Genomic DNA, 21,961 nt, shown 5'->3' with positions numbered 1-21,961 from the left:
TGCTCATTCATTCTTGGCGGTTTGTACTCACTGAAACTCCTTCAAAGGAGCTGGTGTTGAGGGCTCGGTAGATTTCAGCTGTGATATCTCGGTTGTTGTAATTGAAATCTTCCAAACGGTGACCCTTGGCCTTCAGGGGTCCCACAGTTTTGTTGAGAGCCAGAGCGAGAGCCCACACAGCGTCGTAAGCTAGGGGGGCTTCTTGAAAACCTCCGGTCTCTTCTGCGTTTTTACCCCCCAGCTTCGACATCAGCTGGTTGAGAAACTCCTGGGAGGTCTATGAAGGAAGATGACAAGAGGTACTTTAGTTTATTCACCAACGTGAGATGGAATGGGTGTCGGGCTGCAACTAATGATTATTTTAATCGTCGATTAATCTGAAGCCTGTTGTTTGGATGAATGGAGTCATCATTGCGGTTCCAGACGGTGGACCAAATCAATATGAAGCAAACACAATCAGTTTGAGGTTTAGTCCACAAAACATCAGAAAAAAAGGCTAAACTGTCCATCACTGTTTTCCCAAGTCAAAGTTTGACTTGTTGTTTGGCCTAAAACACAAAGATAATAGCTCTGCTTTCACGGATGACGACAGAAATGTAAAAATATTCACATTTGAGAGGTTGAAATCAGAGGATATTGACATTTCTAAAGACAAAAACAATAAATCAAATCCAAGAATAGTTGTTCGTTAATTGGATAATCCGATTAACTCTTGCCGCTCTAAATGGGAGGTCTGCTTGTCTTAAAGGCTTTGCAATTTTTGGCGCTCTAAAATATTACGTATAAAGTTCATGGCATCAGCCATGACGAGCTCCTTGTCGCAGCAACGTGGCATTTCCAGAAGTGACATAAGCCGAGTAACACCTCTCAGCTACACAAACATAGCGGTGTACGACACAGATGATGTTTACAGTGATTATAGCGAAGATTTGCGCGATTTGTCAATAGTTTTCGAGGAGAAAAAAAGAGAGAAACATTTAAACAGAGAACTTGCAGAACATGGACTTAAACCTTACAACTTTTTGAAGAAGATTGGTCACCTTCGAAACACAGAACGGTAAGCGTAAACTACTCTGTAGTTGCTTATCCTTCAACTATTGTTTTAAATGGGCTTCTTAATTAGCATAAATGGGTCTTTTTTAGCCTTTTTTGTTGTGTATTTCACTGTCGCTGTTGCCGCCGCAGCCCCCACCCCCACCGTCAATATATCACTGTGAAAAGATGTTTATATAACATGTATAATGCTAATAGCGGACCTCGGTCCGGATAAGGACAGAGTGATGACCCTTTACGGACCCGCGACCAATTAAAGCGAATGGGAACTATAATATAATAATATTAACATATAATCATGCCAGCGGACGGATCGCAGGGACAGATTGTGGGTGTTACGACTTCAATTATTACGGTTACGTGACGGCAAATGTGCTGACGTCACTCAAAATGAGCCAATGAAATTGGGTGTTTACTTTCTGAGAAGTGAATGAGAACCATGGCTTGCTCAAACGTAAGAAAAGTTGACAGAGGAAAGCGAACACATCAACGTGAATGGACAGGCTAATTCATATAAATCAGACAGCTGTGTCTCATATGCTCTGAAACTGCAGTGCTGGTCAAAAGCGGGAATGTGACGCGGCATAATGAGACAAAAAAACACACACATGTACCTGTTTTAAGTCCAATTTTTTCCTGAGATCATATTTCCTCTCTCCATGAGAAGAATCGGAATTTTTTTCTAGGTAGCTCGTTATTTTGTGCTTTACGCACAATTTTAGCTTTTTGAAAGTTTACCAGATCAACAAATTAGAGTAGTAGTGGTGAGTGAATTGGTGAGTTTTGTACTTATTTCCCCATATCTCCGCACAATAAGTTTAGAAATGGTAACACCAGAGAACAAACGAGAGTATGGAATGATGTTTGGTCCACAACTAATTTTGCCTTATTGAGTATAGAAATGTTGCTTGCCACTTTATGTTTTTAATGTGGGATTTTCAACTCATTTCGTCATCTATTATAATGCCTAGAAATATATTTTCATTCACTTTGTCAATGTCCACACCATCTATTTGTATTTACACGTAATTGTCCTTTCTGCTATGACCAAATAGCATTATTTTAGTTTTACTTCGGTTCAGGGATAATCAATTTTTATCAAACCATCTTTTTAGTGAAGTCATTTCATCTGTGATCATTTTTATTCGCCTTCGTGTGCTATCTTCAGAACAGAATGCCGTTGTGTCGTCTGCAAATGATACTAGCTTTAGGTCTTTTGTGACATTACAGATGTCATTTATGTATAAGTTAAACATTTTGGCCCCAGTATTGACCCTTGGGGTACGCCACGTGATGCATATTCTTCTTCTAGCTTCACATACAGTATTCATTTCTGTTTGCTAATTAGCTTTTTATCCAGTTCAAGACTACTCCTCTAATCCCATACCTTTCTAGTTTGGATGTTGTGATGAATTGTATGAAATGCGTAAATACTGCAGCTGCACACTCTCAGCGGTCTGTAGCGTTGGTCATTTCAGCTATTTCCATCAGCGCCATGGAAGTGGAAATGTTTGCTCTGTATCCACATTGGCGATCCGTCAACTATTCATTCTTATTTATAAATGTATCTAATCTGTTGCTGAATAGCTTTTCGATGATTTTAGAAAATTGTGGCAAAAGAGAAACTGGTCGTTAGTTTGAGAATTGATGGTTGTCTCCTGTTTTGAGAAATGGTACTACTTTAGCTATTTTCATTTCATTTGGAAATATACCAGTCTGAAATGAGAAGTTACTGATGATCAGAGGCTCCGCGATCTCCGTAATGACCATTTTTATCGTTCCCGTGTCGATTCCATTACAGTCGATTGGTGTTTTTTCCTTACTTTTATAGACAATATGAATTATTTCTTTTTTGTCACACGGGTGAGGAACAGTTGGGATTCCTGTCTATACTTTCATTCCCTTCTTCTGCTGACAAGCTGTTTGGCATCCTTTCTTCTAAATTAGCTCCAATGTTTGCAAAGTATTTATTGAACATCTCTACTACCTCGTTCATGTCCCCGTTTTTGACATTTCCATGTTTAAAATATTGAGGGTGATCAATATTTCCCTTTGTTCTCAATCTCATGGTTGATTTCTCCTCGTTTTCTTGTTAGACGATTCCGTCAATGGGCTTCATATAAACATTCAGAAAGTGTTTGTGTGCTTCATCCACATCATTTTCACTATAGACGCATTCCCAGCTTTACTCCTCCAGATCTTTCTTAAAAGCGTTCATGCTTTCTTCTGTTCGGAGTCTTTGAAATGAAGTCTTTTTGTTTTCCACCTTTCTCTTGCTGCAGTTTTCATTGTAAATGATAAACACTGCAAGCCTTGTTTTCTCATTTGTCGAGCTTGTCTGCCAATGTCGGCATTTCTTTTTCTTAGATGCTCACTGAGGTAGACGTTCATGCCTTTCAACTTTTGTCCTTGTTTTAGTATTCCAGTTTTTGCTTTTCTATTTACAAAGCGTATTATCACAGCAGGTTCTGTATTCTTATTTCTTGTGGGCAAAGGGGGGCTTGTCTCTGTTCCTTGGGTGTCCAATTTTATCCCCTTGCTGCCGAGAAAGTCCACCACTTGGTTTTCTAACGAGTGTAGATCAGGTTCTCCATCTACTCGGACTGGCCTTGCGTACGACCTGGGTTTGGTTCTTGGTGACTATTATGTCGTTCATCCTGGAATATTGCTCCAAATCTGCTACTCTCCACTCTAACGCAGCTATTTTTTGTCCTTCTGAACGTTCTGTTTTTTCAGTTCTTTAATGTCAAGCCCATTACATACAGTATTCCTGATGTTTAGCAATATTTGAAGTCTCTCCTGTCATAAAGTTAAGAGATTTTTTTAATGTCCTCTATTTCATCCTCTGAAATAGCGTTAGCCTTCTTTGGTCCCATCTCACATCCTGGAGCAGTTGTTTTTTTTTTGTGGTTCCTGCTGGAAGTGTCGCAGACCGATGCCACTGCAGTCGGATCCTCAGCGAAACGTCCTCAGAGCGAAGATTGTTAAACACCCGAACCTTCCCAGAGCGTCGTCCCAGCTGGGAGACGTTGTTGAAGCGAATTGTCGTTTCGGAGCTAATTCGGCTAACACTGCGAAGGATAAACAACTGTGGCCAGTACAGGTCGGTGGTTTCAAGGTTCTGCCTTAATGGCAGATGATACAGCCACTAGTTGGTGGCACAGTACAGGACTTACACACCACGGCTCCTACGTAAGGAGACCATGACCGATGTACAGGTCAGAGAAGGTGACAGAAACGTACAGACACGGGACCAAAGCTGGGCCTGCTGAGGTGGATTTGGCTCCAGTAAGTACCCTTTTCTCCTTGGGACTCCCTTCTTGGATTCGAATGCTTTCAGTGGTGCGGAATGCTCCAGCACAATGCTGCCATTGTGGCCTGCGGCGTGCATGCGAAGGTGGGCGATGGATTCCCCGCTGTTGTAAACAGGTTTGCTATGCTGCCTGACGAAAACAAAGGAGAAGCCCACTTCCCTGCTCGGCTACGTCCGCTGGCTGGTGCGGCGCAGAACAGCGGGGCTTGAAAAGTCAACCTCACTGGAGGAGAAGTATCCACTCAAGTCTGATGTGAAAGCATGAATTTCTGCCAAGTAGTATTTCTTATTTATAAATGGAATATTTTTGTAGTTCGATTATAGAAAACCTGTTTACCACCTTCTAAATACGTTTTTTAACATGATTTGAGCCCTCTAGACATGAAATAACACCCCTATAGTCACCTTTACACTCCTATTACCCATATAGTAGACATCATAAGAGTAAATAAGACATTTAAGACATAAATAAGACTTATGCTCATATGTATTACTGTAAATGTGTTCCCCAGGGTAGCTGAGGAAGAGGTGGACAAGAAGTGAATTGTTCATCTTTGTTTTTATTAGGGATCTCTGTACACAAGAGACGGCTGCCGCTTTAAGCATAGCTAGCTACCGAACTAACTACAATTTATTTATTCTAAACTTAGGAAAGGTTGTAAAGGTGAGTGAGCAAGAAGGACAAAGTAAGAAGCCAAAAATGTACCACTTCCACATGGAATGGGAGGAGAACTGTATTTCACTCTGCATTCATGGCTGACTCCAATGATCGGACAACTCCGATCTGAATGTGACTCCGATCTGAATGCCAAGTTTAGCCTCAAAGCCCCTGCAAATGGCTCTCCCGACAAGACCAAAACCACTTGCATCCACAGTCGCCGTGAGCCCAACTGTCACCAGAGCACGCCGAGTCTCAAACACCACCAGCTGGACCCAGCTGAAGAAACCGCCGGAGCACTGCATGTATTTTTTCTTGTCATTTATACAGTGGTACATTGGCATATGAGTGTTTATTAGATACGAGCAGTCTCTCGGCTGCGAGCTAAAATTAGGGTGACGAGTTGCTAGTTTCCGGCAGGAAAGACAGCTGAAGGCAGCTATTTGGAGGTTTTGTGTCACCTTAGTACGTGGGGGCAAAGGTGGAATCAACAATTTCCGTAAAGCAAACATATGATCCCTTCTGATGTTGACAGGTGTATTAAGAACTTTAAAATGATCTAGTTATTATCGACAAAAAACGTCTTTCTATCTGCAATTAATTTGGATTAATTATGAGATAACTATGAACAAAATGCAATTAAATATTTGAATTGATTGACAGCTGGAGTTATAAGCCATTGCTTTCAGCATTGGACTGTTTGGTGATAGCACTGCTGTGTACTTTGAAGGTGAAGATAAGCTGGTTCTCTCCTTGACATCCTCATCAGGAGCCGTCATCCTTTCTCTATTTTTCTTCACAGTACACATACGATGAAATCATTTTTGCTTCTTGGACCTCCAGGCTGTTAGAATGATGCTGCTTACCGCTTCCACGATGTCCAGCGTAAATTATGGGGTCACATGTTGTGCCAGGTAATTGCATTAATCCGCACCAATTAGAGGTGGAAATGTGCTGGCCTGGCTCTGCGGCAAGGCTGTGTAATTATATGTTAGGTGGCTTATATGTTAACATTGCAACATTATGTACGATGAATATGTTTTTGAAAAGAATAAATGGCGATTCCAGACCTGACCGTGATGAGTGAATTTCCGCCAGGTCGGATTCCTTATTTGTAAATGGAATGTCTTCATAGTTCGTGCATAGAAAACCTGTTTGCAACATTGGAAATACGATTATTAACATTATTAGAGCCCTCTCGATATAAAATAACACCCCTATAGTCACCTTTACACTCGTATTACCCAATATAGTACATACAGTATAATAAGAGAAAATAAGACATATAAGACATAAAGACTTGTGCTCATTTGTGTTGCTATAAATTTTTCAAACCTGGAATAGAAGCCTGTTGTTCCGGTGATCAAGTCTGGTGCTTGTGTGTCTCACCCAACAGTATAATAACATTACTGACACCTAGTGACCAGCGTAGAATACTACATATCATCACGACGTTGTAAAATACGTCTTTTGAATGCCTTTTATTTGCATTGTACTTCATTTAGCCATTTTTATGCTTGAAAATGCTCCATTTAGGCAAAAATACATAAAATTGGTGAAAAGATATGCATATTTTCACTAATAACAGACAGTGTCCAATCACAAAACAGCATGATTTATTCATTAATGTATTTTTGAAGAAACGTGATCGAGTGAATCCACAAAATTCGAAGCGTGACGTGGCGAGGGTTTATGGGTACTCATTGAGAGTACATACAGTGTTCTCTCAGGGTGACTTAGAATGTTCGATAATCCAATTCGGGCTGATAAAATAGCGGCTGAAATGGGCAAGACCAGAGGCGGAGGACTGTGCGCCTACGTGCACTGCTTTCTGCATACTGTTGTTGCACACCTGCCATGTTTATTTTTTATCTGAGTGTTTTAGCCTTGTTCTTCGAGACGCCGCAAATGTGTAGGGATCGCCATCCCTGTCATATCGACAGACACAATCGACTGCTGCTTCCAGAAAGTGATGACTCAACAGAGGCGTCATTTCAGTCATCATGATCACCGCCATCAATCACATCAATGGTGACGAAAAAACATGTTTATCTGCCCTGTGTATTTTTTTTGTGTATTATTCTCAGGAAAACTGCACTTTTTAAAAAAATGTTGCCCATCATCCACAATCCTGATGTGAGACATGAACACACAATCGTCTTTCTCTTTTCTGTGCGTTGTAAAGATATAAAAACAGATAAAAAGAGGCAGCTCATTAACGCACGTAATTGGACACACCTACAGTGGTGTGAAAAAGTGTTTCAGATCATCATACAAATTTAAATAGTAGCCAACAACAACATAACTGAACACAAAATGCTGTTTTTAAATGAAACTTTTTATTATTAAGGGAGAAAAAAAAACAAACCTACATAGCTCTGTGTGAAAAAGTGATTGCCCACCTGTTAAAACATAACTGAAGGGAGATTAATTGAGATCTATCAGTGTGGAAAAGGTTATAAAGCCATTTCTAAAGCTTTGGGACTCCAGAAAACTACAGTGAGAACCATTATCCACAAAATGGCAAAAACATGGTGGTGAACAGTTGTGAACCTTCCCCAGAGTGGCCGGCCAACCAAAGTTACCCCAAGGGCACAGCGACAACTCATCCGAGAAGTCACAAAAGACCCCACAACAACATCCAAACAGCTGCAGGCCTCACTTGCCTCAGTTAAGGTCAGTGTTCATGACTCCACCATAAGAAAGACACTGGACAAAAATGGCCTGCAGGTTCCAAGACAAAAACTGAACGGAAAACATCTTGAGGATCCCCAAGACTTTTGAGAAAATACTCAGTGGTCTGACGAGACAAAAGTTGAACTTTTTGGAAGGTTTGTGTCCCATTACATCTGACATAAAAAGACACCGCATTTCAGAAAAAGAACATCATACCAACCGTAAAATATGGTGGTGGTAGTGTGATGGTCTGACGCTCTTTTGCTGTTTCAGGACCTGGAAGACTTGCTGTGATAAATGGAACCATAAATTCTGCTTTCTACCAAAAATCCTGAAGGAGAATGTCCGGCCATCTGTTGGTGACCTCAAGCTGAAACCAATTTTGGTTCTGCAGCAGTAATGATCCAAAACACACCAGCAAGTCCACCTCTGAATGGCTGAAGAAAACCAAAATGAAGACTTTGAAGTGGCCTAGTTAAAGTCCTGTCCTGAAACCTATTGAGATGCTGTGGCATGACCTTAAAAAGGCGCTTCATGCTCTAAACCCGTCCAATATGGCTGGATTTAAGCGTTAGCGCAACTTCTTTCCTAGGCACATTGATTTGCCATAGCAACATAGAAAGGAATGCTACACCTAGCATTAACTTTTCCAAACTCAAAAACAAAAACACAGCAGCAGTGGCTACCTTTCAGTAGTGGTCTGAGGTGTTTTGAGCGAGTGTGTGGTGAAGCTAGTAGCCAGGCGGTGTGGTTTGGTGAGGTGTCACTATGCCATTAAAGTAGTTCTTTGGCTTAACAATGTTAATAACAATAATAATATCAATGTCTCTGTAACAGCAGGTCACATTTGTGTGCATGCATTTGTGTTGGTATGGCAATTGCTATGCGACGCTTGTATCCATATATGCTATACAGCCACGTAACCGAGAGAACGTCAGCTAAAACCTCAACCGATTTTAGTAAAACAGAAGTCCATTCATCACACGAGCACTTAAATCACCAATAACAAGCAAACGTAGAGTTTAAGAGGATAAAGCAGCAAGCTATGCAGACTATGGCAGACAAATTTCACAAGCAATCCAGCTGCCTAAATCAAAGAATGACACTGTCAAGACAAAATAGTAATATCTTTGGGTGGGCTCACAGACAGTGATGCCATTTTCCACTGTGAGAGTGTCATTACACTGCAGAAAAATAATGTGGCATGCAGCTCGAGAAGTAATGACCCGATCGGTGGTTTTGCCCACTCATGGGAAGCTACTGATGTTGATTTCTTGTATCCGATCATGTTTTATTGTCTCAAATCACGACACAAGACAATCTGCTCCATTTTGAAGTCCCCTAACATACAGTATTAAATCATTATTTGCTTTCATTAGACACCAGTGGGTTTCCTAACAGCACTCCACAAGCCAAGGAATTCCACTCCCAGCCCATGTCAGCACTTTCATAAGCCATTCTGCAAAAGACGCTTTGAGTCTCAGGGAGAACAGAACCTCGCCATTCCAGATGGTTGGTTTCACAAGAGCTTGTTTCCCTAATGGAGCTGGGAAAGAGCTTGTGGAAACTGCTCACAAGTTTGCAAGCTGGTTTAATTAAAAAAAAAGACCTTGAAGCGATTTGATTTATGTTGAATGTCATGACAAATGTCTATATCCTCCATTACTAGATCATTTCTTTTTTATTGCTGATGGTAATAGTTCATTTGTTTCTGACACGCTTCCCAAGTTGCATTGAGGTACATCACTAGTTTACACTTGCACAGTTCAACATGTCTGAAAAGGAGTAGCAGAGAAGCACAGTGGATTTAATAATGGTAATCATCAAAAAACATTTTAATATTATAAATAAGATATTGGCTTTCTTCCCGAAAACAGATGTGCTGATATTGTACACACAGTTTCTTCCCCCAGGCCACCACTCTCATCAACACTTGAACATGTCAGTTTTGACCAAAAAAAACATTTGAATGAAAATCCTGTCTTTTAATCACACACCCATTTACTTGAATTGCACTGTCATGATATTATTACCCTTTTTGCACATCTTAATCTTACTTTTTCATGATTTATCTATTTCTTAAAGGCCCTGTCACACCTTGACGATTTCGCCAGCGCATGCCCGACGTGATCATTTTGATGGCATACTGAACTGTCGACAGTTTTTTTTTTCAATTTTGGGCGTATATACATAACGTATTCATAATGAGTTGCACGTATACATGACGTATTAGTAACTTATATAGAACGTTTCTATAACCTATAGACAACTTATACAACTTATGCCCGACACCAGTCAAACTTATGCAAACTGCACGGCAGCGTATGGCCGACGATCACGTGCCGTAGCCTATAAAAAGGCTGCCGCTTGATGACTCAAATCATAACCTCAGTAGCCATCGCAGTGTCAACATCATGCCGAAGAAAATTTCGAAGACTGCTGCCAAGAAGTATCAGGGCGGTGACGGAGGCCGAGGCCGAGGACGTAAGAGGGATCCATCACGACCCACAGCTTCCCCCCTCCCACTTTCACTCTGATGGCGATGACGCAGGTTCTAACGCCTCTCAGGCATCGTCAATGGTATCGGAAGCTGCTTCCCCAGTTGCCTCCATCTCCTCTCAGCCAAGAAGAGAGCCAAGAAGACACAGTTTTGTCTCAAGGTATGTTGACATACTACGACTTGTGTGTAACTTACAAATAACGTGTGTGAACGGGCGTCAACGATTGCATAACTTATTGCCCGCGTATGCACGACGTATGAGTCATACGTTGACATATGTCAAAAAGTTTTGTGCACGCACAAAATTTTGGGACGACTTGGGTGTATGCCGCCGTGCTTCAGCGTGCTCTTAACTTATACAAAACTTACCCATAACTTATTCGACGTACGCCAGCGTATTGGCCAAATTTTTCATATGTTATGGCGTAAGCAGGCTAAATCGTCAGGGTGTGACAGGGCCTTAAGTGTTTGTGTATATGTACAGTGAGAACTACAGTAATTTAACCGGAGTCAAATTCCTCGTTTGTGTAAGCATACTAGGCCAATACAGCCAAACTATATATTTGATACATGCACGCTATTTTACGCTTATGATTCAGTCCATCTGGAATTATTCGTCTTATTTCATCTGTAAAAGTGTCATGCAATCTGCTGTATGTGCTTGTGTCTCTTTTTTCAGAAGCCCTTTAAACATGAGACCACATCAGATAACGATGTACATGAATTAAGGAATAAAGGATGTGTGATAAACAAAATGGACGATGAAACATTGAATATTAAAGAGTATGTGAATGTTCCTCCATTTTTACTTCCCAGACAGCGCAGTGGGTAAGTTGTGTGTCACATATTTGCTGACTTGTGTTTGTTTGTCACCGTGGGTGAGGTAGTTGTCTGGATGGCTGCCTGTGAAAAGCTACTTAACCCATCAAAGTTGTCTCAGATTGACTCTGACGACCTGCAAGTCATGTTGTCAGCTTGTATGTTAAAAGTTGAAATTAAATACTTTGGAAGCAACCCGGCGGGCCGCATTCAAACGCTTGGCGGGCCGTAGTTTGCCCACCCCTGCGGGTGAACTTGAGAGCAATGCAATGCAAGGATAATAGACAAAAACCTTCCTAGTCCGAGCAAACAGATGAGTCCCCAGGAAGGAAGAAATGTGAGAAGAGAGACAGTGACAGTGTTGATGTGATATGATGTGTAAAAACAAGCTAACAAGTATCCTACTGTACGATTGTGTAGGAAAGAAAACTACAGGGCGACGTCTTAAATAACATTACTACCCTCATTAGTTTAGCGCCGAAATATGAAAAAGGAAAATATGGACAAAGTAGTTTAAAGTTTGAATGGCTGCTTTGTAAGTTCTGGACCAACATCTTATTGCAGATTTACTGTACACAAACTGGGACAGTCTGGGACAAGTTACCGTTTTGCCAAGATCGCGAAGAAAACCCAAACTGCCCCCCCTAAGATGAAATAACATCGGTTCGGATGTTCATGAATGACACAGAAACCCCAATGAACGGAACACTGCTGGAACAGTAGTGTCACGTCCACAGTCAAGCCAGTTGAACAACGCCATTGACTGAAAGGGTGCCGAGCGAGAAGAAGCCCCTGCTCTCAAGTTGACACCTTCCAGCTGATTTTTGCAGCTGCACGCATGGACAAACCAAATGCCTTCTGGACAAACATGCAGGCAAGACGGAGGCTGAGCTTTTTGGCCAAAATGAGAAGAAGCAACGTCTGGAGGAGTCAAGGTGTGTCTTTCAAAGCTAAGAACACTGTCGCAACTGTCAAGCAAGGCGGGGGTTTTGCTGCCAGTGGTACCGATGCACTGCACAAAGTACATAGAATCATGAAGAAGGAACACTACCAAGTAAAGACGTTATTGTTGGAACATTACAGCTGGTTTTTCCATGGCTCCTTGTTTTGTTTGTTTTTTTTCCAACTATTTTAACTTTGTTCGTTCTTCGGGTGTCATTTTCTTCTTGTCATTATGACTTTATTTCCGTAATATTCTGGCTTTATTCTTGTAATATATATACTGGCTTATATCTTGTAACATTTTCAGCAACCTCTTTTCATTGTTTTGTTTCTCAGAACATTACGACTTAAAAAAACAACATATTTTTATTTAATATTTCAACTCTATACTGCTAAAATGTCATTTTTTCTCTCATAATATTATGAGTTTATTCTCTTTTTTTCATTTCTACTGTTGTTTTTCTTCTTGTACATTTTCTTCCCGTAATTATGACTTCATTTCCACGTCATGTTTCCACTTTATTCTCATAACATTAGAACTTTTTCTGCAACCTAATTTTCCAAAAATGACAACTGTACTGTTTTGTTTGTTTCTCATAATATTACAACTTTTAAATAAAGAACTTTTTTCTTGAATATTTCCACTTTATGCTTATAAAAATGTTTTCCCCTCATAATATTACAACATTATTCTCGTAAAATGACGTTTTCTCGTTAGATTACAACGGTTTTCTCGTAATATTTTGACTTTATTCTTGTAAAATTACTGCTACTACTGTTTATTTTATTTTTAATTTCATTTTTAAGTTTATTTTTAATTTAATTTAATTTTCTTGATATTCTTAGAGTCTGCTACTGGCCAACTTTGGACACCCCTGCAGTACTTGTACTAGTACTAGTATTCCTTACCAGGTTGGAGGCTCCTCGTACGGTTTCCGGATTGAGCATGACGATCTCTGTGGTCACATGACCTTCTACAGCCTCTGTCATTTGCTCCACGGTACAGTTGATGGATGGGTCCTTGATTTTAAACCAGTTGTCTGCATACCAGCCAATGAGGAACCACACATATTTCTTTCCATACAGCTTCTCCTTGTAGACCTGCAGAGGGACAGGACGTCAGTAGGAGGGACCAGCATGTGACACACGAGCGACTGTGATGGAATTTAATTTTCTATTTTACGGAGGGGGACAGAAGGTGGGCGGCAGCTGTAGTGTCAGCAGTACATGAGCGACCTGTCCCAATGTTGCTAAGACATTCTAACTACTTAGTTAGCATGAGATGTGGGACAGATGACAGATTCTGATTGGACTCTGACACCCACTACCACCCTAGACTGTCCCATTGGGTCATTCATATTTAAATGAGATAACTTCATGTTAGTGGCACTCGTGTTGGCTCACTTAGACCTTGGAAGGGTTTTGTGATAGTGACGGCCAGAGAGAAGAATTTATATACTCTGCAGTTCTCTTTTATTGCTGCAAATGTCAAGCATTGTTAAAGTACTCTAATATATCATCATATTTTATAAGGGTTTTAAACATTACAAGGATTGCAGAGTATTCTTGTGCTATGCACTGTGTATTTCTACCTTGCATGACAAGAAATATCTACTGTAACTGGAAAGATGATTAATGCGCTACAAATAGTCATACAGTAGAAATATCCTGACGGTAATAACTACAAGTGCATAAACGATCATGCCAGCCCTTTCAGCAAGGCACCTTGCTGCCGTATTCATCATTCATCATTGATTGCTCACAATTCTGTGAAACGGATTTTGGATTTACCGCATCTTGACAAAAGTGAGGCATTATGGAGCGCACTACTTGGCTATAACCAGCATGGTTGCTGCTGAGTTGTGGTCTAAAGAAGCACATGTATGAGGTATGAGGTTTGTGCACACAAACAAATCAACAATATAAAGTGAAACCTCGGTTAGCCCGAGCCCTGGCTAGCATGTTTTTCGGTTCACATGAATGGCATCCACTGTCTGGAACTGATGTCCATTTTTGTAAACTTCCCTCGCCATCCATTCCCAAATCTCCTCTATTGGATTCAGATCAGGGGAACATGCAGGATGGACCAAAAGAGTGAGCTTATTCCCTTGCCTTTGTCAGGCGGGCATTGTGAAGTGCAGCGTTGAAAAAGCCAGTCATTACCACACAGACGAGGGCCTTCAGTCATGAGGGATGCCACCTGCAACATCTCCACATAGCCAGCTGCCGTTTGACACCCCTGCACAACCTGAAGCTCCATTGTTCCATTGAAGGATCACGATGTGCAGTGTGGAAAACATCTCAGGCGGGATCTCCTTGTCACGGCATTAACGATGGAAGCCATCAGGACAGTCAAGCTTACATGTTTTTCTAATCAGTGAACCAAACCTTCTCCCACCTTTCAATGTCCCATTTTTGGTGCTCTCCTGCAAATTACCAAAGGGCCAGTTTTGTGGCCTTGAAGGAGCCTTGGCCTTTGAAGAATTTTTTTTTTATTCTTCAAACCCTTCTCTCTAATGGTTATTGGACTGCACTTGGCACCTGTAACAACCTTCATTTGGGCTGAGGATGGTCCATGTCGTAACGTATCTACCACTTGAGCCGCACGGTGGCCTAGTGGTTAGCATGTCGGCCACACAGTCAAAAGGCCAGGATGATCTGGGTTTTAAATCTCCGTTGGGCATCTATCGCTGTGTGCGGGTGGCAGGGCTTTGGGCTGGCGTGGAGCAGGAACAGACATGACTTGCACAATACCACCACTTGTTGCAGGTGGCTGAGTCTGCATTCGTTTAGCACCCAAATGAGGCACCGATGGGAACTTTTTGGGTTGGTTCACTGCCATTAATGCCACCACCGATGCCAGTAAGGAACCATGTTTCGGTGCCCATCCCTAGTCAAAATGGTGAGTGTGCAGTGATGGGCTGTGTCTCAAATCAAATCATTCCGCCAGTAGACTGAAAGAGGTATACTGTATACACTGCGCACTTAGTTATTGAGTGTGCACATTTTGACCCTGTCGTGCTTCCCCAAATTGACTGCTGTCATTACACACTTGCCGACAATGACAGTTGCGAAATGTACCCGCTTTTTTTTCTTCTGCTCACAACTTTCAACCACTACGTGTTGCTCTTTAGCTGCCATTATTTCAAGTTAGCCCCTTTCTTTCTTCTACATAGCCAATCTGGCAACCGTTGTGGGTCCACACTCACTATTTTGGTCATTTTGAGTGCAATATTCGGATACTGACAGCTGACTGAATTTTGTTGTGCTTCTTCTATTTTTGTACTCAAAAAAGTGTAAATCCAGAAGTGCATGAATTAAGACACAAACTACGCTCAGTAGTTGCCATCTAGGCAACTTAGAGAGGTGTGAAGTAGAGACTAGAAGAAAAAGAAGAAGCAGATAAATATTGAGATTGCATCAAATTTGCGCACTCAGGAACAAAGTACACGATGCACACAGTACAGTATACCAACTCAGGTGTACTGACAGAAATATTCCATTTGAAACACAGCCGAAACACACAAAATGAATGAAAAGAAACTTTAATTCTCCATAAATGCCAGAAAATAACAAAAGATTCAAAGCAATTACCTCGCAAAAGACCTTCCTGGCTTCAGTCTCATAGAAGAGGCCGACAATGATGCGGGCATCTTGACGCTTGGGAAAGTGAGAAAGAAAAGAAGAGTCACCCACTGGGGCTGGACGTGAAAAGAACAGTATAACAGGCCTCGCAGTCAGGATGTGGGGAACACAGGAGCCAACACAGCAGTAGTTCTACTCTCCGCTGGTGATACTCATGCTGTTGCCATGGCTTCCAGTCCAATAACTAATGAATCTTGCACATTAAACCTAGGCCGACAAGCGTGGCAAGGTCATTCTTAAGGGTGTGTGTGCATGTGTGTGCCAGAATGAAAGCAAGTAAGGTTAACAGGCAGAGGAGGCATGCTTGCATTTAGTTGGTGCTGGTTCAGGTAATGGCAACGTTGATTTTGAACATGCTGAAAAAACTCCATAATCTGTGAGCTGTAATGAATTGATTTAATTAATGGTAATTGGTCTTTCACTTGTATAGAGCGTTTCCCCTTCCAAGGCACTCAAAGCACTTTGACAGTGTTAGCACATGTACGTACTGATGACGCAGCATCAGGAGCAACTGGGGGTTCAGTATCTTGCCCGAGGATACTTCGGCATGATCATGAGAGGACGGAGGATCGAACCTGCAACCTTCGGGTTGGGAGACGGCCACTCTACCACCTAAGCCGCCCATCTCTAATGTCTTTTTAAATCTTGCAGAGAAAGTCCTTGAGTGTGCATAAAAATGGCAAAAATACAAATTCAATGTAGTATTCTACACTAGAAACTAGGTGGAGCACCGGAGGACGTACGCTGTCCAGAAAAGTCTCAAAATGCTAATATGTGAGTCTATGTTACAGTATGTCTTATTTATCTCTAATATGTCTTATTTTCTATTATTATATCCAGTCAAACCTGTCTTAGTGGCCACCTGTATAGAACAGCCACCTGCCTATAGCGGCCACTGAAAAATCCCCCGCAGAAAAGTTACATGTTATAGACCCTGTGTATAGTGGTAGAAGCCCATTCAATAAGAAAGGAGCCCATTCAATAAGAAAGGAGTTTACGACGATCTTCGCACCTCCTCCGCACTCAATTGTTCACGCACACACCTATGCTTCACGCGTATCCTGTACATATAGCCTCGGGCTCGTTGACTACAATTTTTATTTCTTGCTTTTAAAATCGTGTTTAAAAAAAAAATCAAAGATGGAAATTTGTGCTTTTTGTGCAGGACAGGAGCAAGCGTCCCCTGTCCTGTGCTCTTATTTGGCGGGCTGTGTCTTCTTCGGGGAGGAAGAGGCAGCCGCTTCATGCCTGGTGGCCGCGCAGCTGCGGCCAATTAACATTTGTGGTGGATAAAAGGCCAGCGCTGTCAAATGTGCGTCGCTGGCCTAGTTTCCTCACCGGAGCTGTTACCTAGATTTACCTACCTGTTTATGTGTCAACAGAGCGTTTTCCCCTATGTCTCTTGGTTTTGCTCCAGTCTTTTTGTGAATACATGTTATTATGTGTGCGCACAAATTCAAAAAGGCCGCCAACCTGTCTATAGCGGCCACCTGCCTATATCGGCCACTTTTGCTGTTTCCCTTCAGTGGCCGCTATAGACAGGTTTGACTGTATACTAGTATATTGGGTAATAGGAGTGTAAAGGTGGCTGTAGGGGTGTTATTTCATGTCTAGAGGGCTCGAATAAAGTCAAAAAAATATTTAGAAGGTTGTAAACAGGCTTTCTATGCTCTAACTATGGAAATATTCCATCCTACTTCGCAGAAACTGACTTATCATGGTTGGGTCTGTCTTATGTGATGCATTATTTTATTTTGCACCACTGACTGTATTTTGCTCCAACAATTTCACAGACAGGAATAAGACAATAATTGTATAATTCTGTTGATATTGTTACATTGTCTTTATTTAGAAATTGCATTTACAGTGGAACCTCGGTTAGCATACGCCCCGGTTAGTGTGTCAAAAATGGACGCCAAAATTTTGTCTCGGTCCGCATACATTTTTCGGCTAGCGTACAATATGGCACAATTCTTGTCGTGTCATTAATACACTGTATGAGTCCAACTGTGTTCTTAATGTGTTTTTATCACAAAACGTCCTTGTTAGCATCCAATTAGCTTGCTAATACATGGAAAAAGGAAGTGGAAGTCAGCTCCGATGCCCGCCTATGATGTCATCAGTGGTCGACTCTGTAGTTCTTTGCTAACTAACACAGTTCCACCACAAATCTCACAAATGTTAACACAAAACACGTCTTTATAGTTTTACAATTACGGTTTACATGCATAAAACAATTCTAAACGCATGTAAATGATGAATGAAAGGCATAAATGAACATTTAAGCTTACTTTTACCTTCATTGAAGACGTGATTGTAGCCAGCAACACGACGTGGCAGTGAGATCAACACCTTGGTGTTTTGCTCCGACTTATTTATTGAATTCAATAGTGTTTCTCACCTCCTTGCAAATTTCTTTGGCTCCCTTTTGGCTTATTTTGCAGCCGTGATCAAAAGAAAAGCTTGACGCCAAGACTTGTGGTTAGCAAGGAACGACAGAATCAAGCGCTACATCATGAACACTACAACATGTGCGCCATATAACCGAGAAAGGTACGCAGAGCGAGGCAAAATTTTGGCATACATTTTCAACATAAACTGAAAAACACGCTAACCGAGGTTCCACTGCACATACACAATGAAACATACTCTTATAATAGTGTAGTCTTTGTGCGTTTATCAACCATAGCCAACATCTGCTTTCAGCAATCAGACACAATAAAGAGGTTAAGCTAACAGCGAAACACACCCGCCCCCTCTTGCTGCACAAGGCTGTGGATTCACTGATCTGAAGCGCACATGTTCTCATCACTGTCATGATGATGGGGGCAGAGTGAGACAGGCTGTACAAGCAGGAGAATTTATTTTTGGGCAGCTCCTCGGGTGTCTGGGATGCAAAATGCACATGTACAGTCTGGTTGTCTGCGTAAGTGGCAGCAAGATTTATCTGCATTCATTAGAATAAAAGCTGAAAGCCCTCTTGGAGTATGCTACACCAAAAGATGTGCAGCTCGTTTACGCTCACACGCGTATATTCCAAAAAAGCTAACTTAGTTTATGTGGAATTTTGGTCAGATTGCTGCAAGATGCATTCTGATTGCCCAAATGATTATCAGTTCAATACACTTTCGGTATATTCTGGGCATCATAATGAAAAAAAGGCAATTAGAGGTTCTATCTTTAGATCAAAAGGGTACACCTACAAGGTGCGTAGAGATATTGCCGCTGATGCCGCTAAAAAAAGTAAAAAATAAATACAAATCTTGCTCTAAATCAGTATAAATTGGTGCGCTTCATCTTCCAATGCAAAAATATACTGTGTCAAACATTGTAAGGTGGGACAAAGAAAATTTTGGGACCTGCTAAACAGGTGCGTGCAAAATGCGGTACAGCTACTGGTGCTTCAAATTTTGCGGCTGCGCTCTATCGTGGTTTTTCAACAATATATTTATTAATAAATCATGCTGTTTCGTAATTGAAAACAGCATATTATTAGTAAAAAAAATACATATTTAAGTTACTGTTTCATATTTTATTGCCTAAATGAAGCATTTTCAAGCATAAAAATGGCTAAATGAAGTAAAATACAAATGTAAGGCATTCAGAAGACGTATTCAAACTCGTTGTGATGATATGTAGTATTCTACACAGGTCACTAGGTGTCAGTAATGTTACTGTAATGTTGGGTGAGACACACAAGCACCAGTGCAATTATAATTATAATAATATAATAATTAAATGAATTATTACTTAAATACTTAAATAAATTAATAGTTTAATAATTATTTTAAGTAATTTATTTATTTTAAAGTATGTTAAGGTAGCGGAGTGATCTACAATATAGCCAGGCTAATATACAACAACAGAAAAAACGGAGGACATAGTTATATAGAAAATGTGTGAAAATTGTATTTTAAACAATAAAAAACAAAAAAGGTAAAATAATGAAGCCATTAAAATAAATGATCAACAAATTATTAAGAAACACTCTACGAATGAAAACGTTATTGCCAAGTCACACATTCCTCCGTTTACGACAGACAAACATTACCTCAAATGACTGAAGTATCGAAAGTATCGATATGTTGATTTGTGGATTGATTTTAGAGCATGAAGCGCTGCTGTCGGAAGTATTCATTTTTCAGTGACGATCCACACATCACTAGCTTTTATTGCAGTTTTGAATGATCTCACAACAGACAGAATGATCCCTAACACGTAACCCACACACCATTCACACTCACATTCATACCTATGGACAATTTAGAGTCTCCAATTAACCTAACATGCATGTTTTTGGAACGTGGGAGGAAACCGGAGTACCCGGAGAAAACCCACGCACGCACGGGGAGAACATGCAAACTCCACACAGAGAAACCAGATGTAAGTATTTTCACTTTATTTAAAAAAAATGTGTACTTTTTCTGCATCCTAACTTTATTTGTTGGTTGTTTGTCTCTCATAATATTACAAATTAAACAGAACAACTTCATTTTTTATTTCACATTTCCACTTTATGCTGTTCACAAGATGATGTTAATTTTTCCTCATAATATTCCAGGATCATTGTCATAAAATTGAGACTTTTTTCTCTAATATTTTGACTTCATTCTTGTAAAATTATTGCAATTTTTTAATTTGTTCTGTTGTTGTTGTTTTTTTAAGTTTTCTTGCTGAATTAAATTTTTCGAATGTGCTGCGGCCCAATAAAAACAACCCAACCGCCCAATGTTGGCTAATGTGCTGTATTTTCAGGACTATATGTTTTTTTCATGGTTTGGCTGGGCCTGCAACTTGTACTCCGGAGCGACTTATATATGCTTTTTTTCACACTGACAGCCGCGAGAGGGTGCTCTAGCCTTGTGTGCCAGTATCTGCTACTCCTAGCACTCCTGTACCACTGAAAATTTACAACGTAAACATCAACTGAGGGTCTATCCGCACGGAAACGTTTTCAGGTCAAAATGGCAAAGTATGTTACGGTTTCAGCCTTTCATCCACACGGGAACGGCGTTCTGGGTAACCTTAAACTGTATTTTTGAAAACGGCTTCCAGAGTGGGAAAAACTGAAAACGCTAGCTTGCCGTTGCCGTGTTTACAGGCAATACGACAACAATGACTGATCATCGCCTTGTCGCCGTCACGTGACCAGAAGTGAGCTGTGACGACAAGCCACCATAATATCTGAATATTTTGGAGGATGTGACTCATCTCAGTTGACATTTTCCTGATACTTTGTTCCTTAATGACTCACAGAAGTCATTCCACTTCTCATAAGCGGAAGACGGTGGACTTATATGCGTTCCTTCTTCTTCTATGGTTTGGAGTGTCACGTGGTTCTGTCTGCGTGCTTGTTCACAGCGCCACACAGAGCTTTTAAAGACAACTGGGACGGACGAAAAACAAATGCAGCCAAAAAAAAAAAATTATATTCTGCAGATTTCAAGCTGCAAGTAGTGAATAATGCCGCCGAAAACAGCAATCGAGCAGCAGAAAGAAAATATGGCGTGAACAAGAAACTTGTGAGGGACTGGCGAAAAGCGGAGGATACTCTAACCGCAATGAAAAAAACAAAAAAGCGGGCTAAAAGCGAGATGGCCACAGCTAGACGAACAAGTTCACAAATGGGTGCTTGAACGATGTGCTTGCCAACAGTGCTGGTACGTCTCCATGCCCAGGTCGTTGCCAAGGCGATGTATCTACATGGCATTGCGTGGACACTACGCCTGAGTCGATAATAAATAAATAAATTCATCACACAATAAATGAAAATGATAAAATGATCATTTTGCTGGCATTGATACAGTATATTGCCGTGTGCATGTCTGTCTGTTTTCCCCGTCTCTCGCCTCCAAACAGGAAGGAAGAGGGTTCACTCTGTGCATTGGGTTGAGCACCTTGGCCCCCGTTTGTACCATAGAACAACAGCATGAACGGAGTGAGCCCTTTTGTGGGTGGAGGTGGTGCCGCAAGCATACACACAGAGTGCAGAAGAGTGTAATGTAGTAGAAATCAAATTAGTAGATTGCAAAATATTGTCATATTATTTGTCAATGTTAAAATCTCATCTTGTAGACCCAACCACGTGTATCGTGAGTGTCTCATGACGTCCCTTGGAGTTCGTCATTCTTTCAAGCACAGTGGCTGCAGCAGGAAAACACCGGATTGTACTTCATTACCGACTTGCATCAACTGTGTGACTTGCATCCCTTCCCTGTCGGCCTCCAGTGCCTTCCATCATACTAAAGTGTTTTCTTGCATGTTTCTGCACATACTGTAGCTATTTTCTAGCTATTTTGTCTTCCTGCTTGCCTCAGTCATCCTTTTTTGATGTTACCCCGTATAGTGGCGTACC

The 21,961-nt window shown here is 41.0% G+C and overlaps 1 protein-coding gene across 3 annotated transcripts in view; it reads right to left on the bottom strand.

The window, feature by feature from the left end:
• Positions 1–21,961, bottom strand: part of gabbr1b (gamma-aminobutyric acid (GABA) B receptor, 1b) — a 250,353-nt gene that overhangs the window by 73,893 nt on the left and 154,499 nt on the right. For all 3 annotated transcript variants that reach the window (XM_054763969.1, XM_054763968.1, XM_054763970.1), the window contains 3 exons: positions 15,556–15,621; positions 12,871–13,062; positions 32–277 (listed from right to left, as the gene is read on the bottom strand). In XM_054763969.1, coding sequence (XP_054619944.1) covers positions 32–277; positions 12,871–13,062; positions 15,556–15,621 — 504 coding nt within the window. The remainder of the gene's footprint in view (positions 1–31; positions 278–12,870; positions 13,063–15,555; positions 15,622–21,961) is intronic.

Source organism: Dunckerocampus dactyliophorus, chromosome 20, assembly GCF_027744805.1.
Source record: "Dunckerocampus dactyliophorus isolate RoL2022-P2 chromosome 20, RoL_Ddac_1.1, whole genome shotgun sequence".
In the NCBI taxonomy this organism is placed as follows: Eukaryota; Metazoa; Chordata; class Actinopteri; order Syngnathiformes; family Syngnathidae; genus Dunckerocampus; species Dunckerocampus dactyliophorus.
This window is presented reverse-complemented; position numbering and strand designations above follow the sequence as displayed.